Raw genomic sequence first — 13955 nt, 5'->3', positions numbered from 1 at the left:
AGATACAAAAAATGTTCGCGCTTCCAAATTTGTTCGCTTCTTTAAAAATTGTTGTTGTTTCAAAATTTGTTCTCAAAATACAAACAAAAATCGTGTTTTAAAAATGTGTTTGCGCTTTCTAATTTGTTCATGATATTTTTAAATTGTTCTCCTTTTCAAAATGTTGTTTTCAAGATTTTGAAAATGTCCATGCTTTAAAAAATTGTTCGCGCTTCCAAATTTGTTCACGTTTTTAAAAATTGTTCTTCAAATTCGAAAAACGTTTTTTAAAATCAAAAACGAAAAGGAAAAAGGAAAGAAAAAAGGAACCAAAAAAGAAAATAAACAAAGAAGGAAAAAAGTAACAGAAAAAAAAAAACTAAACTGAGCCGGCCCAGTCGGGGCGCCCCCTGTGCGTCGCACGGGCTCCCTGCCGCAATGAGCGGCAAGTAGGAGCTCCCCTATTACGTTTTGGCGAGACATAGCTCCCGCGACAAGCAAAAGCCGAGTGGCGGAACAGGGCCATCCAAGCCCATGAAAGACGAGCATGCTGGAGAAAGAGAGAGAGACATGGAACTACTCCGTGGTCTCCGTGGGAGAAGAGGAGGAGAGCTGCAGTGAGTCCGTGGAAGCTTCACGTTCTAAGATTAGTTATCTGCTTTTCTATTCTAGGCATCAGTGGGAGGCTGAAAAAGGAGCCACCATTTTAGCTTCTCCCTTTTCTTCCTATCCTATGGCTCTTTGCAATCCAACCACACGTTCGCTTCCCCATAGTTCTTGGGGTTCGCTGCGGAGCTGGGAGCAATGTATGCGTAGTGAATAGTTTTGCTGAAGGAAGGAAGACAGAAAGAACGAAGATCAAAGCCTTTCAAAAAGAATTTTTCATCGCAAAGGTTGGTAACGATTCATTGGGGGATATTTTCCTGCAAGTGTAATGATCCCACCAGTTTTGGTCCTATTCTTCTTGATACATATACTACAAACATAGTGCTGAATTTGATCAGAGAGGTTTGTGCTAATTAGTCCTAGGGATTCAAGGTCGTGGTTGGATTGTTTTTATTGTAGGTCTCAAATACTGCCGAATTAGTGCAAGAATTAATTTAGCACGAGAGTGAAACTGAATTCGGAAGACAATGTCTAGCGTTGGTGTTCTTGTCTCCGATCCATGGCTCCAGAGCCAGTTCACCCAAGTGCAGCTCCGAACGCTTCGAACAAAAGTAAGCACTCCTGGAGGCCACTCTTGATGCATTTGAAAAAACATGTGTTGTTTCCTTTCCATAATTGTGTAATTACAATGCTACCTCTTATGTTCCACGATATAGTTCACTTCTGCAAAGAGATCGGATGCCGAGCATGTAAGTGTAAGAGATTTGCCGTCGGTGATGGAGAAGCTTAGGGGCATTCAGGAGGTTCTAACTGAGGAGGAGATCACCAATTTTTTGAGCGAGTCTTACCCCGATATGGACCAGTCAATCGAATTTGAGCCATTCCTTAGGGTACATTGGATCATCCTGGCATACAATTTGTTGATTTAAATATTTTCACTGATGTATGAGTTTTTGTTTTGTTTAATGAGTTGTGCAATCTTGCAATATGTTAGGAGTACTTAAATCTTCAAGCAAAGGGAACCAGCAAATCAGGAGGCAAAAAGAAATTGAAGGGATCAGTGTCATTTTTGAAGGCGTCCACTACTACTCTCTTGCACGTTATTAATGAGTCTGAAAAAACTTCTTATGTCAATCATATCAATAATTTTCTCGGGGAGGACCCTTTCCTGAAGAATTTCTTGCCATTGGATCCAACATCAAATGATTTATTTAATCTTATTGGTGATGGTGTGCTACTTTGGTGAGATGTTCTTTTAAATGCTCATTGTATTCTTTTAGTACCACTGCATCTCTTAATGTTAGTTTCTGTTAACAAATTATCTAAGACAGTTATTCCCTTACCTTATACTGAATCAGCAAGTTGATCAATGTTTCTGTTCCCGGCACAATAGACGAGAGAGCAATCAATACAAAGAAGAATCCGAATCCATGGGAGAGAAATGAGAACCACACTCTTTGTCTCAACTCTGCCAAGGCCATTGGTTGTACTGTAGTTAACATTGGGACACAGGACCTGATTGAAGCTAGAGTATGTTTCTACGTTTTTATTGCATCAACACAGTTTATACGCTATTTCTCAATTTCTTTTTTGTTATGACTGAGCTCGACCTATGATTTTTCTTCTGTTCCTATTTAAGTTTGAACTAGATCCACTTTATAGATAAAGCACAAACCAAAGTACACGGCCAACAATACAAGGTAGTGAGAGAGCCCTCTTACATAGCATATCCCAGGATAACCATACAACCTAAACGCACGCGACTACGTTACCGAAAGATAATACAGGTAGGCCTGAATACAATGCCATGACACACCCTAGGACACCTAAGTTCCACGACAGCTCTGTCAGGAGGGGAAACGATGATACACGTCACCATTGTCGACTCCAAGATGGAGAAGGGTTTTCATCGGGAGTGACACAGGATGTTGGGTAGGAGATTTTGGTAACCTCCAGTCACCTAACAGAATAGAAGTTGAGTTGGCTTTCACGGAAGGGTTAATAAATAACGACATTTATGGACTTGGTTGTGCATATCTTGAAGTACACAATGTAGGCAGTTGTAAATTTTATCAAGTGAATCTTCAGGGACTATTTTGGTATTGACAAATTCTTGGACAGAAAAATATTATCTCATGGACGAGCTAGACGCTGCGATCAAGGACGAGTACAGGAATTGGGCTAAGGCAGGAGCCAAAGGGCTTCGAGTCACCCTGCCTTCCTCCTGGGACGTCCATTGATCCGCTTGTAACACTGATGTACTGACCTCTTAGGAGGATGTTCTCCCCTCTCTTTTCAATGCAATGAAACGCAAAGGCTTTTTGCGTTTTCTCGAAAGAAAAAAATATTATCTCTACTAGAAAAATAATTGTGCTTTGCAACAGATAAAAACATAGCCTGTCGTGTTACGGCATTGTCATTGGCCTGGTCCAGTTCATAGAATGATTCATATACAATGTATCTGCAAGCACACGTTCTCAGCTCCATTTTTATTTAAAGATTTTTCACGGAGGTGGTTAAATTGTGTATATACAAACAAGCTTTGTTTTGTTTGTGTCTCAATTAGTTTTCTTAACTGTTACAGTTTTTTGGGAAGGGGGGAAAAAGGGTGCCTATTTTGTTAAATTCTTAGAAGCTTCATTATGTTTTAATTAGGTTTTCTGTTGTCAGAAAGTTTCCAGAAAGGTGGGGAAGAGCGGGTGCTCAGTAAGTTAGATTGCTAGAATTTTAGGATGGTAGAAAAAAAAATCTGATGGGATATGGCGTGCCATCGCCAACTCACATTTTATGCAAGAGTAAAGATTCTAGCAATATATTTATTATTGTTAAATTATTTACTTTGTACTGCTGAAGTATTTTTCTTTTTCCAGCCTCATCTAGTTCTTGGTTTGCTATCCCAAATCATAAAGGTATGTTTTCCACAACCAGCATTACTGAGTTAGTTACTAAATAATTTTAAAGCAATAGTGTTACGTAGAAAATTGATGAATTCTATCTTCAATTTGTTTCTTTGGACTTCTCTCAGATACAACTCTTAGCTGATTTGAATCTGAAGAAAACACCTCAGCTGTTGGAGTTGGTGGCTGGTGATAACAGCAAGGTTTGAATCATCAAGAGAACTTGTATGTACATGCTTATGCATTAGCAAAGTCTGGATAATTATGTTACATGATGTTATACAGGAAGCAGAGGAGCTTGTCACCTTAGCACCAGACAAGATGTTGCTCAAATGGATGAACTTTCATATCAAGAAAGCAGGGTACAAAAAAACTGTAACAAATTTCTCTACTGATGTTAAGGTATGTATATCAATTGTATTATGGATATTACACTAATCATAAGACAAAACTGACCTGAAAAATGTACAACCTCTAGGTGTTTTTTTTATATCGACGCTAAATACTGTGACTTTTTTTTATTTGGAATAAACATTGTGACTTTTATGGCATGTTCATATAGATCTGTTAAATCATTGTACGATTCCGACGACATTTTCAGAAACGCTAATGCAAAATATTTCATTGTGCTATATCGTATGATGTATTTGCAGGATGGTGAAGCGTATGCTTACCTTCTCAGCGCCCTTGCTCCGGAGCATAGCTCAACAACCATGATAGAAACTACAGATCCTAAAGAAAGGGCAAAGAAAGTACTTGAAACCGCCGAAAAGCTTGATTGTACAAGATATGTAACCTCTAAAGATATTAATGAGGGTTCAGCAAATCTTAACTTGGCATTTGTCGCACAAATATTCCAGCAAAGGTAATGATCTCTCCTTGTCCTCTCTTCTGATAAATCTGTTTTGCCGCTTAGGGTTGTATGCAATGCAAGAAACTAAAAGAAATATCATCAGTTTGTGAGGATTTGTTCCACCTGTTAACTTTTCGATAAAGGGAATATATTAATATCGCGAAGATACCAATTACACCCAGACTCTACAACAACGCAATACCCTAATAGCATTACGGATGCACGATGCCAAAACAAAAAGAAGTAGCTAAAAAGGAAAAGCCCTGCTACAGAGTTCCAGTCCTTGCAGCAGCAGTACAACCACCACCAAAACAACCCCTAAGGTTTAAGTTCTAAAAAAGCGACGCCTCAAAGAAGGAAACAGAGCACAAGCGCCGTCATCACCCGATCGTAGATCTTGTTTTTCATCATGAAGATAGTCCTCGCTCTCAAAAAACAATGCCTTCAACAAGGCCATTGCCAGGCACAACCAATTAAGACCAGACCTTGGATTTTCATCCTGAAAGGTAAGATCTTAAACATTCACATGTGATGTCGCCCCCACTTACATACCACTGCTACGAATCCCGAAACTCCAAGCAAGTTCCTCAGCATCATAGACTCTCACCATTACCAATCCTCCAACCTCGGCTTCCATGACATTCTCTGCCTCTGACTTCACCATGGAGCAAAACATAGCTCCTTATGGCAACAGATAGCAGAGCTTCACGCCGCTCTCTCTTTAATAGAGGACCAATGGGCACGACCAAATCCCACCCGATCCAGCAGTCTCCAGGCATAACACGCCCATGGGAGTTCGCAAGCGGAGCCTTCCGGAACCCGACACTCCGAACAGATCAGAAGGACAGACGTCAGGCACATCTTCGTCTTGACGTAAGAGGAACCCTAGGACCATGAACCGCCGCCCGAGCCCCTCCACCGGTCGGAAGCCCGGACACCAACCGCCAGCTAGCAGGGCATTCCCGGCCACCACGGAGGCCGACCGAAGAGCAGCACAGCCAGCCGGTAAAGGTCCCCCGCAGACCATTGAAGCCGCAAAATCTGCCATTGCAGATGAACTCCAAGGCCATGGCGACGGCACCATCACACCGGAGCCCCACTGAAGCAGCACCTCGAGAGCCCGACTGCCTCATATCACCACATGGCGACGACGGCCTCGTCGGGCGCCAGTTCCGATGGGATGGCCAGATCGAGCAGACCACACGGATCGAGATTCAGTCACCCCATGCGCAGCTCCGGCATCGCGTCCACCACCCAGCCCATTCCCCTTGCCCTCCAGAAGGGTGTAGCCCACGACCACAAGCGCAGCCACTAATAACCAAAAGCTACAGCAACAGCGCTGCATTCCTTTGACACCGTCCTTGTGCCAAACTCCACCTGTTAATTGTCTTAAAAGACAAATAAATCAAAACAGCTATATAACTGTGGAGATGTCGATGTTTCAAACATTTTTTCCAGGTTAATGCATATTGTATTATGAAATGATTTAAAACCTGTGCAGAAATGGTCTATCATCGAACAAGGTGGCTCCTGTCGTCCAAGATACTCCTGATGATGTTGAAGCCTCGAGGGAAGAGAGAGCATTTCGCTTGTGGATCAACAGTCTTGGAATTGCAACTTACGTGAATAATTTATTTGAGGATGTTAGGACTGGGTTAGTCCCATTTCCACCACCAGCTTTGCCTTGAAATATACTGTTGGCATCTTACAGAAGTTAATTTCCAGATGGGTTCTGCTGGAGGTGCTTGACAAAATATCTCCAGGATCAGTTATCTGGAAGCAAGCATCGAAACCTCCAATTATCATGCCGTTTAGGAAGGTTGAGAACTGCAATCAGGTTATCAAAATTGGGAAGGAGTTAAATTTTTCTCTTGTGAATGTAGCAGGAAATGACATTGTTCAAGGAAACAAGAAGCTAATCCTTGGTAAAAAAAAATCCCCGCTTATGCTTTAGCTTGATCTTATTTCTGTTTCTAATTTTGAATTCCATGCAATATTTGATTTCAAATAATACCCTGTCAGCTTTCCTGTGGCAACTCATGAGGACCAGCATCCTACAACTGCTAAAGAACTTGAGATCCCACTCTAAAGACAAAGAGATTACAGATGCTGACATTCTGATCTGGGCGAATAATAAGGTCAAGGAATCAGGAAAAACAACATCTCACATTGAAAGCTTCAAGGTTGATCGACATTCCCATTTTATTAAAGTTTAACTTGTGTTGTAATGGCCATGGACTTAAGCAACTGTGCTGATTAATTCTCTAGGATAAGAGCTTATCAAACGGGATGTTCTTCCTGGATCTTCTGAGCGCTGTGCAAAGTAGAGTTGTTGACTGGAATATGGTGAAGAAGGGGGAGGATGGTGTGTACCTTCGCTCTGATTCTTAAGTCAGTTTCAGATTTTTTCGTGTTTCCGTTGTCATTTGTTTTTGTGGTTGCAGATGAGGAGAAGAAGATGAATGCAACATACATCATAACTGTTGCTAGGAAACTCGGGTGCACCGTATTCTGGTTGCCAGAGGACATAATGGAGGTAGCCTATGAAAAAAATGTTTACCATGCTAACTGGAGAGATGAATCGTAACATTGGGCCAGTCAAGGAACAAGCAATAACATTGGCTTTTCTCATTTCGTTGTATCAGGTAAATCCCAAGATGATCCTCACTCTTACTGCAAGCATCATGTACTGGAGTCTGCAGAAGCATGGACCTTACGAAGGCCCTGGGCCAGCAGAATCTGCAGCGTCACAAGAAGCTCTCGCAGAGGAGGAGGAGGGGGGGGAGGAGGAGGAGGAGGAGGAGGGAGAGGAGGAGGAGGAGGTGGTGGAAGAAGAAGCAAAAGAAGAAGCCAAAGAAGAAGAGCAAGAAGGAAGCCCTGAAGATGGTGCCTAAAACAAAATCCGACCACATCAGGCAGAGGATGGTTTCAGTACGGGAGGGATAGCAAACGGCAGAGCAGGAAGTTAGTTTTGATCTACTCTTTGCGTGCAGATGAGCAGCGATGAGCTTCTCCTCTTATACTTATTATTACTACTCTACTAGATAAAGAAAGATCCTGCGCCGGTTAAAGCTTGTGTAACAGTAAGATGCTCCAGTTTATATGCGTTTCCCGTCGTTCTTCTCTGCAGTGCGTTCCTACTTGCTTGGTTCGTTGTCACTGCACGTGACATGATCCCTAGCCAGCACACCACAGTTTTTTTTTCAGAACCCGCAGGAGCTCTGCGCGTCAATGTATTAAGATCTAGAGGAGTGAACATTTGCAAGGAATTACTAAGCGTACTAGACTATTCCCGGCGCGTTGCGGTGGGAACATGTGCATATAAATTGTTGTAATTTATTTTACTTTGGTATATTGAATCATCAAAGTTTGCAATTTACTTATTTCAAGGAAGATTTAATAAGAAATTGCAAGTATTTTTTTTATGAGGTGAACTCGACTAATATCCACAGAGATAAGTATTGCATTCATCAAAATAGTGCAATGATGGGCATCAAACAAAAAGTAGTTGGTAAACAGTAAAACAAATGCAATCAAATTAATGTTCATATTTGATCTTTCCAGGTGAAGAAGCTTTGTTCATTCATCATCAAATTTTAAATCTAGATAATGGAAGACATGGCAGTTGTACATCCATGATAGATGAAAGTGATAGCTAATCAATCTACTTCATTCATGAGGACATATCATAGAAAGATAAGAATACTGAGAGGCACAATCATGAATTCAACTCAGCTGGCGACCCCAAACGGCTAGATCTAAAAGCCAATTCAATCTGCATATAATCTATGATTAGAGTTGGGTCTCAACTGAAGTCGAAATACCTCTGGTAGGTTCAAGGTTGAGTCCTGAAACTGGACCAATTCCTGCAAGCCCTAAGTCATGCTCCAAGTAATATATCGTATAACACCGTATGAAAAAGGATGGTGATCCACAACAAACAAAAAGAGTAGAGGTCAGAGTTGGATAAAAGTCCTAAGGCCAACTCCAGCGCGCGACCCTATCCTGTAGAGGAATATTCCACGCCCGCCTTCCGCTAATCCCACCAATCAAGCTAAGGCCAACTCCAGCGCGCGACCCTATCCTGCCCGCCCGCTCCGTTTGGGTCAAAACGGATTGTCCGTTTTGTGTCCGCTTTCGACCCATTCCCGACCCAAACTTGGTCTAGTTTTGAGGTGAAACGGACAGCGCGTGGACGCCGCGCGGACGGGCGGACGCGCGCTTTCCCTCCCCTGGCCCGCCCGACGGTGGCACAAAGCAGCACGGCCTTCCCGCCCCCAAGCCCCATTCCATTTCATTTCCCCCCAAAACCCTCCCACGCCCCGCCCTCCCCTCCGCCCGCCACCCTCCCGCCATGGACGATCCCCCGCCGAATTCCGGCGACCCAGCCGTCGTCCCGGCCACCAAGGCGAAGAAGAAGAAGAAGGCCCAGTGTACGAAGAAGCCGCGGTCAGAACTCACGCCGGAGGAGATCGCAAAGCTGGACGCGGAATCGGCCAAGAGGCGGAACCGGCGGGCGGAGGCGAAGAGGAAGGACGCCGCGGCCGCGTACGCCATCGAGCTCGCTGCGGTGGAGGCCACGCGACAGAAGGCCGATGCTCAAGAGAAGGAGGACATCGTCAGCAAAGCGCACGCCCTCCTCATGATGGGGTTGTGCGTCCGACGAGCTTCGCGGCTGCGCCCGTCGGGCTGGCGAGCACAGGCTCGTCGCTCGTCCGGCCTCCACAGTGCCCCTCCCCGACGTCGTCGACCACGCCATTGTCGCCCGATTTCCCTCCGCCAAGGTGCCAAGCCCAGATCCTTTTGTCGGGGTCGCCGGAAGTCAGCGTGATTGCGCCGTCCACGTCACGCCCCTCGGCCATCATCGACCTCAACGTCACGCCGGGGTCCTGCAGCGGTGGCCGCCCGTCCATCGAGATGCAATGAAAGCAAGCCCGAACGCCGTCTACGGCCACCATGCCGTCGCCCCGCGTCCTGTTCGGCGAAATGCCAACACCGGCGCCAACGGCCGAGGACCCCTTCTACGACCAGTTCATGGAGAATGTTATCTTTGAGGGCCGTGACGAGGTCTTTCAGACGGGTGGGCAGGGCGGGACCTTCGATCCGGAGGAGACCCAGAGTCAAGATGGCCGCGGCGAGTACATGTCCGATGAAGACTTTGAGGCCGACCATGGTGACTCGTGGCATGAAGAAGATGACATATATTGCGAAGGTGATGAAGAAGAAGAGGAGGGCGTCGATATTGCGAGCGAGCCATTGTTCATCGACAAGCTTAACCGAAGAGCGAAGCTCAAATCAGGAAGAAGAGCATTCGTACGGGATCATACACACAAGATGAGGACAAGTTGATTTGCGAAAGTTGGAAGGAGATTGGCCAAGGTCCTAGAGTTGGTGCGCAACAAAAGGGAATTGTTTTTTGGACAAGAGTTCACAAAACATTCCATGAAAGAAAGTTGTTTCCGCCCTACCAATTTACGAGTGATCGTAACATCAACTCGATTCAAAAGAGGTGGTTGTTCATCCAAAAAGAATGCAACAAATATTGCGCCGCACTTGAGAGCGTTGAAGCACGTCCCGTGAGTGGTCTTGGCATCGGGGACATGGTATGGCCTCTTCTCTTTCCTTTGCTACGGCCGTGCCTCGGTCTCCTCTATGGTTAATTGTGTTTGCATGTCCAATTGTTGTTGATCATGTAGGCATTTCAATCTTTGGAAGCATTCAAGGTCCGGCATAACGACAAGCCATTCACTCTCATGCATTGTTGGCAAATCATCAACAATTGCCCTAAGTTCAAAGATCAATACCGTGAGCTTCAAAGGAAGAGAGGCAAGAAGGCGGCCGCCTTGGCCGGAGGTGGAGATGGTGAGGCGTTGAAGAGGCCGAGGGGCAAGACCAACTCTAAGGTGGACGACAAGCGTGATGCGGCATCGTATGCTTTGCATAAGACTTTGCATGGCATGATGTCTCAAAAGGAAGTGAGGGACGAGAAGAAGCGACAAGGCAAGGAGGAGCAAATGAAGCAATACATGGAGCTGCAAACAAAGAAGCTTGAGATGGAGGAGGCGGACAAGAAGGGGAAGATCAACATGGAGGAGGCGGCCAGGCAGAGGCAGCTCGACATCGAGACCGCCAATGCCGCAACCAAAGCAAAGGAGGTGGCGCTGGCGATCATGAGCATGGACTTGAGCAAGATGAGCGAGAAGACAAGGAGCTGGTTCGAGGCCCGGCAGAAAGAGATGTTCGACGCCGATGGCCTGAACTAGGGCGTCAGATCGGTCGTGGCCATTCTTTTTTTGAAGGCTGGCATGGTGAGCCGGCCGCTGGTTGTGTTGCCGGGCCACTGGCTGTGTTCCCGGCGAAAAACCTATTCTTTTTTGGAGGCCGGTTGTGTTACCGGCGAGGACGTGTAGGCTGGCTGTGTTGCCGGCATGATCTAGGGCCGCTTTGCACGAACTATGGGTCGTGGCTATTCGAATGTTTGTGTTTGAAAATGAGGCGGACAGGATGCGGCCAAGGATGCGTCCGCGCGTTGGGCGCACGGACACCGCATTCCAGAAATGGCCCGGACACGACCCCGTCGCCCGCCCCAAACGAACAGAATCCGGGCAAAACGGACGTCCGGATGGGATCGCGAGCTGGAGTTGGACTAATCCCTCCATGTCTATATCACCGACTCCCACGAGCGGCGTTGTATTCGAGTTCAGCGATTCAACTTACAAAGCTAACATGTAGGCTGAACCCCAAGAGAGATAAATTACACCTACTTTTTAAGTATATTTATTCAAAGTTTGCATCTCTGTCATATTTACATGGACAATGACTATACCTATTATACGTCCTTTCAAGTTCACACAAGAAATTAATTAGACATCCTGTATTCTTTACTATATGACTCTGATTTCTTGGTTTGGGATTTTTTAATTTGCTAGAACTTCACATGACATCATCAAAAGATAAGTCATAGGGTTTGTATTAAACTTTATGAGAGGCATGGGGATCATCAGGCACGACATATATTCTACTCCCACCGCCACCCCTCATCAAATTTCTGGGATATGAATTCAGAATTGCCTTGATCCAGACAATGCTCGTACACGCTTAGCACTCCCTCCATTCATGACTATAAGATGTTCTAACTTCTGTATGGATTGGACGTACATATACACGTCTTAGTGTTTTTGTCCACTCATTTTAGTTTGTATATTAAAATGGAGGGAGCAGTATACATTGAGCTTCATCTCAGAGAGTTTCCATTACACGAAAGTTAATTAATCTCAATATGAATTGAGAATTCAATACCTTTATGAATTTCATAGCCTACTTTAATGATGTGCTAAACGATCTTGCACAAATCAAGTTTTGCGTTAGTAAAACGAAGAACATACAGAAGTCAAAGACGTTTCGAGCTCCTATCCTCTCGCCCCCGCGCCGTCCCGCGGCGCCGCCGCCACCCTTCTCTCGCACCCATCCCTCGCCCCTTCACCCCGCCGACGCCGCTGGCTGGAGCCGTCGGGGCAAAGCCCCTGCGGTGGCTGGCGGCGGGGGCTCTTTTCCTCCTCCGCTCGGACGCGGGCGGCGCGGGATGATCGGTCCATTGGAGGCGTCAGGCGCGCGCGGGGTGGCTGGTCCATTGGAGGCGTCAGGCGCGCGCGGGGCCTGGCGGCGCCGCGGCGGTGGCTCCAGTCGACGACGAGCTGCGGCACGACGGCGTCCAGGGGGCGGCGGCTTGCATCGCAGCGGCTACGTGCCCGTGGCCGCATCCTGGCCCAGATCTGGGCGTTGGTGTGTCAGGACCAAAGTGCAGACAGAGATGTTCAGTTACAAGTTCAGATAAGCAACGGTCGAGATTACTCCTCGCGTACCGCTTCGTCGTAGCCGTTAGATAGTTACTGTATTAATTCACTTGCCGGTACTATAGTTTATCTTGTCGGTAAAAATCATATCGCTTATATAAGCTGCCGGGCTGTGGGCGGGCTGTATCGAATCTTCTTGCAACCTTGCCATCGAGCAAAGCATATACCTTAGCTAATATACCTTCGATCTGAGATGAACTTTCCCCAAATACTGCATATTCTTCCCTCATAGATCGATCGGGTCTTGACAAATTGGTAATCAGAGCCAACGATTCTCGGTGTTCGAAGGTCCATGGATGAAATTCTTCATTAGAGTTAGGATTCCCACCCTTTTTCCCACCCTAATTCGAGAGAGAGAGATCTAGGAGGCGCTGGCGGCGGAGTACTGCGAATCGGCAGGGTTCTGGTGGCGCTGGTGGCGGTGATTTGCTGATTTGTATGCTGGTGGCGCTGCATAGATCGGTAGAGCAGGAGTGGTTGATCGAACTCACTGTTCGGTCAATAAAATTCCATGTCTGTGCACTGATTTGTATGCTGTTGGCGGGTGGCGAGGAGCGTGGCGGCAGCAGGATGTGAGTTACAGGAAGGGTTGTTGTTCTATCAGTGGTAAAATTCCTAACCAGTAACTTAGATCAAGGAGATGGGTCGTAAGGCAGCCCTTGATGATGCGGATGTTCAAGAGATATTGTCACTGAGAGATGAATTCGGCGCTCTGCAGAAGGATAGTGTTGTTTTGCGGGTAGATGTGTCAAAGTTGCAGGAAGACATGCACTCAATTGACTCAAAACAAGGTGACATCTCTAAACATGTAGGCAACATTGAGAAGGCAGTAATTGATCTGAGTAAGCAACTATCAAATATTAGCCAAGCACTGCAAACATTGATCCCACATGCGGGGCAGAGTTTGGGGGGACAAATCAGGCAAGTTCGAGTCAGATAGTTCGTTCTCCTACACTGCATCAGGAAGATGTGCAAGAACAACAGCTCGGAAAGGAATTTTTGAGGAAACAATTGGAACTGGAAAAGGAAAAAACTAGACAAAAGGAAGACATCCAGACACAACATCTGCCACCTCTGAAGGTGCAGAGACAAACTGTACCTCCTGGTTATGACAATCAACAGAGAACAAAGCATGTTAGTGCTATAGGAACACCTGTGGCAGCTAGAGATGGAGGTCAGACACCTGTTTTCAACAAGTTTTATCGAGCCAACAGAGACAGACAGATGTGGCAAGGATACTACAGGACATATGAACAAGACATGCAAGCTTAGTTCATGAAATCCTTGACAAAGGGTCCAAAAATGGATTTTCCTATGTTTGAGGGAACAGATCCGGTAGGATGGATCAGACAATGCAACAAGTACTTTCAGATGTCAGCAGCTCCAGAAGAGTACAAAGTATCTCTAGCTCAGTTATATATCATTGGTGAAGCTGATACTTGGTTGAGAAGATCTGGCATACTCAAGAAACAGTTAACTTGGAAGCAATTTTGTGCTAAACTGATAAAGAGATTTTTTAAACAAGGATCTTATGATTTGACAGAGAAATTTAATTCTGCTAAGCAAGGAAACAACACTGTATCTGAGTACACCAAACTGTTTGAGGACTTAATGGCTGATGTACAAGAGGAGAATCCTGAACTTAGTGAATTATGGTTTGTAAGATGCTATGTTAATGGTCTCAGAGATGGAATCAAGTTTCAGATTAGACCATTAAGACCACAAACTCTCACTAATGCTTACTGGCTGGCCAAAGATGTGGAACCT

General features: G+C 45.6%; 1 protein-coding gene and 1 long non-coding RNA gene across 3 annotated transcripts; one reads left to right on the top strand and one right to left on the bottom strand.

Moving 5' to 3' along the window:
• Positions 1 to 285: 285 nt before the first annotated feature.
• LOC123405532 (fimbrin-5-like) lies at positions 286 to 7661 on the top strand. Of its 2 annotated transcripts, XM_045099185.1 has the most exons (15): positions 286 to 872; positions 1045 to 1196; positions 1302 to 1475; positions 1580 to 1827; positions 1944 to 2115; positions 3456 to 3494; positions 3611 to 3685; positions 3768 to 3884; positions 4136 to 4347; positions 5837 to 5989; positions 6061 to 6260; positions 6358 to 6518; positions 6604 to 6700; positions 6780 to 6871; positions 6981 to 7661. In XM_045099185.1, exons 2-15 carry the CDS (start codon positions 1113 to 1115, stop codon positions 7227 to 7229), a joined length of 2073 nt encoding a protein of 690 aa, XP_044955120.1. In that variant the 5' UTR covers positions 286 to 872; positions 1045 to 1112; the 3' UTR covers positions 7230 to 7661. The 2 variants fall into 2 exon arrangements, with proteins under 2 accessions (XP_044955120.1, XP_044955121.1); XM_045099186.1 differs by having other exon boundaries at positions 286 to 1196.
• LOC123405535 lies at positions 2219 to 5928 on the bottom strand. Its single transcript, XR_006611974.1, has 4 exons — positions 5829 to 5928; positions 4316 to 4419; positions 4157 to 4214; positions 2219 to 2545 (listed from the first exon to the last, which is right to left on the bottom strand). It is a non-coding gene; the product is annotated as an uncharacterized LOC123405535 (long non-coding RNA).
• Positions 7662 to 13955: the final 6294 nt, after the last annotated feature.

The sequence above is a fragment of the Hordeum vulgare genome, chromosome 6H, assembly GCF_904849725.1.
Source record: "Hordeum vulgare subsp. vulgare chromosome 6H, MorexV3_pseudomolecules_assembly, whole genome shotgun sequence".
NCBI classification, from domain to species: Eukaryota; Viridiplantae; Streptophyta; class Magnoliopsida; order Poales; family Poaceae; genus Hordeum; species Hordeum vulgare.
This window is presented reverse-complemented; position numbering and strand designations above follow the sequence as displayed.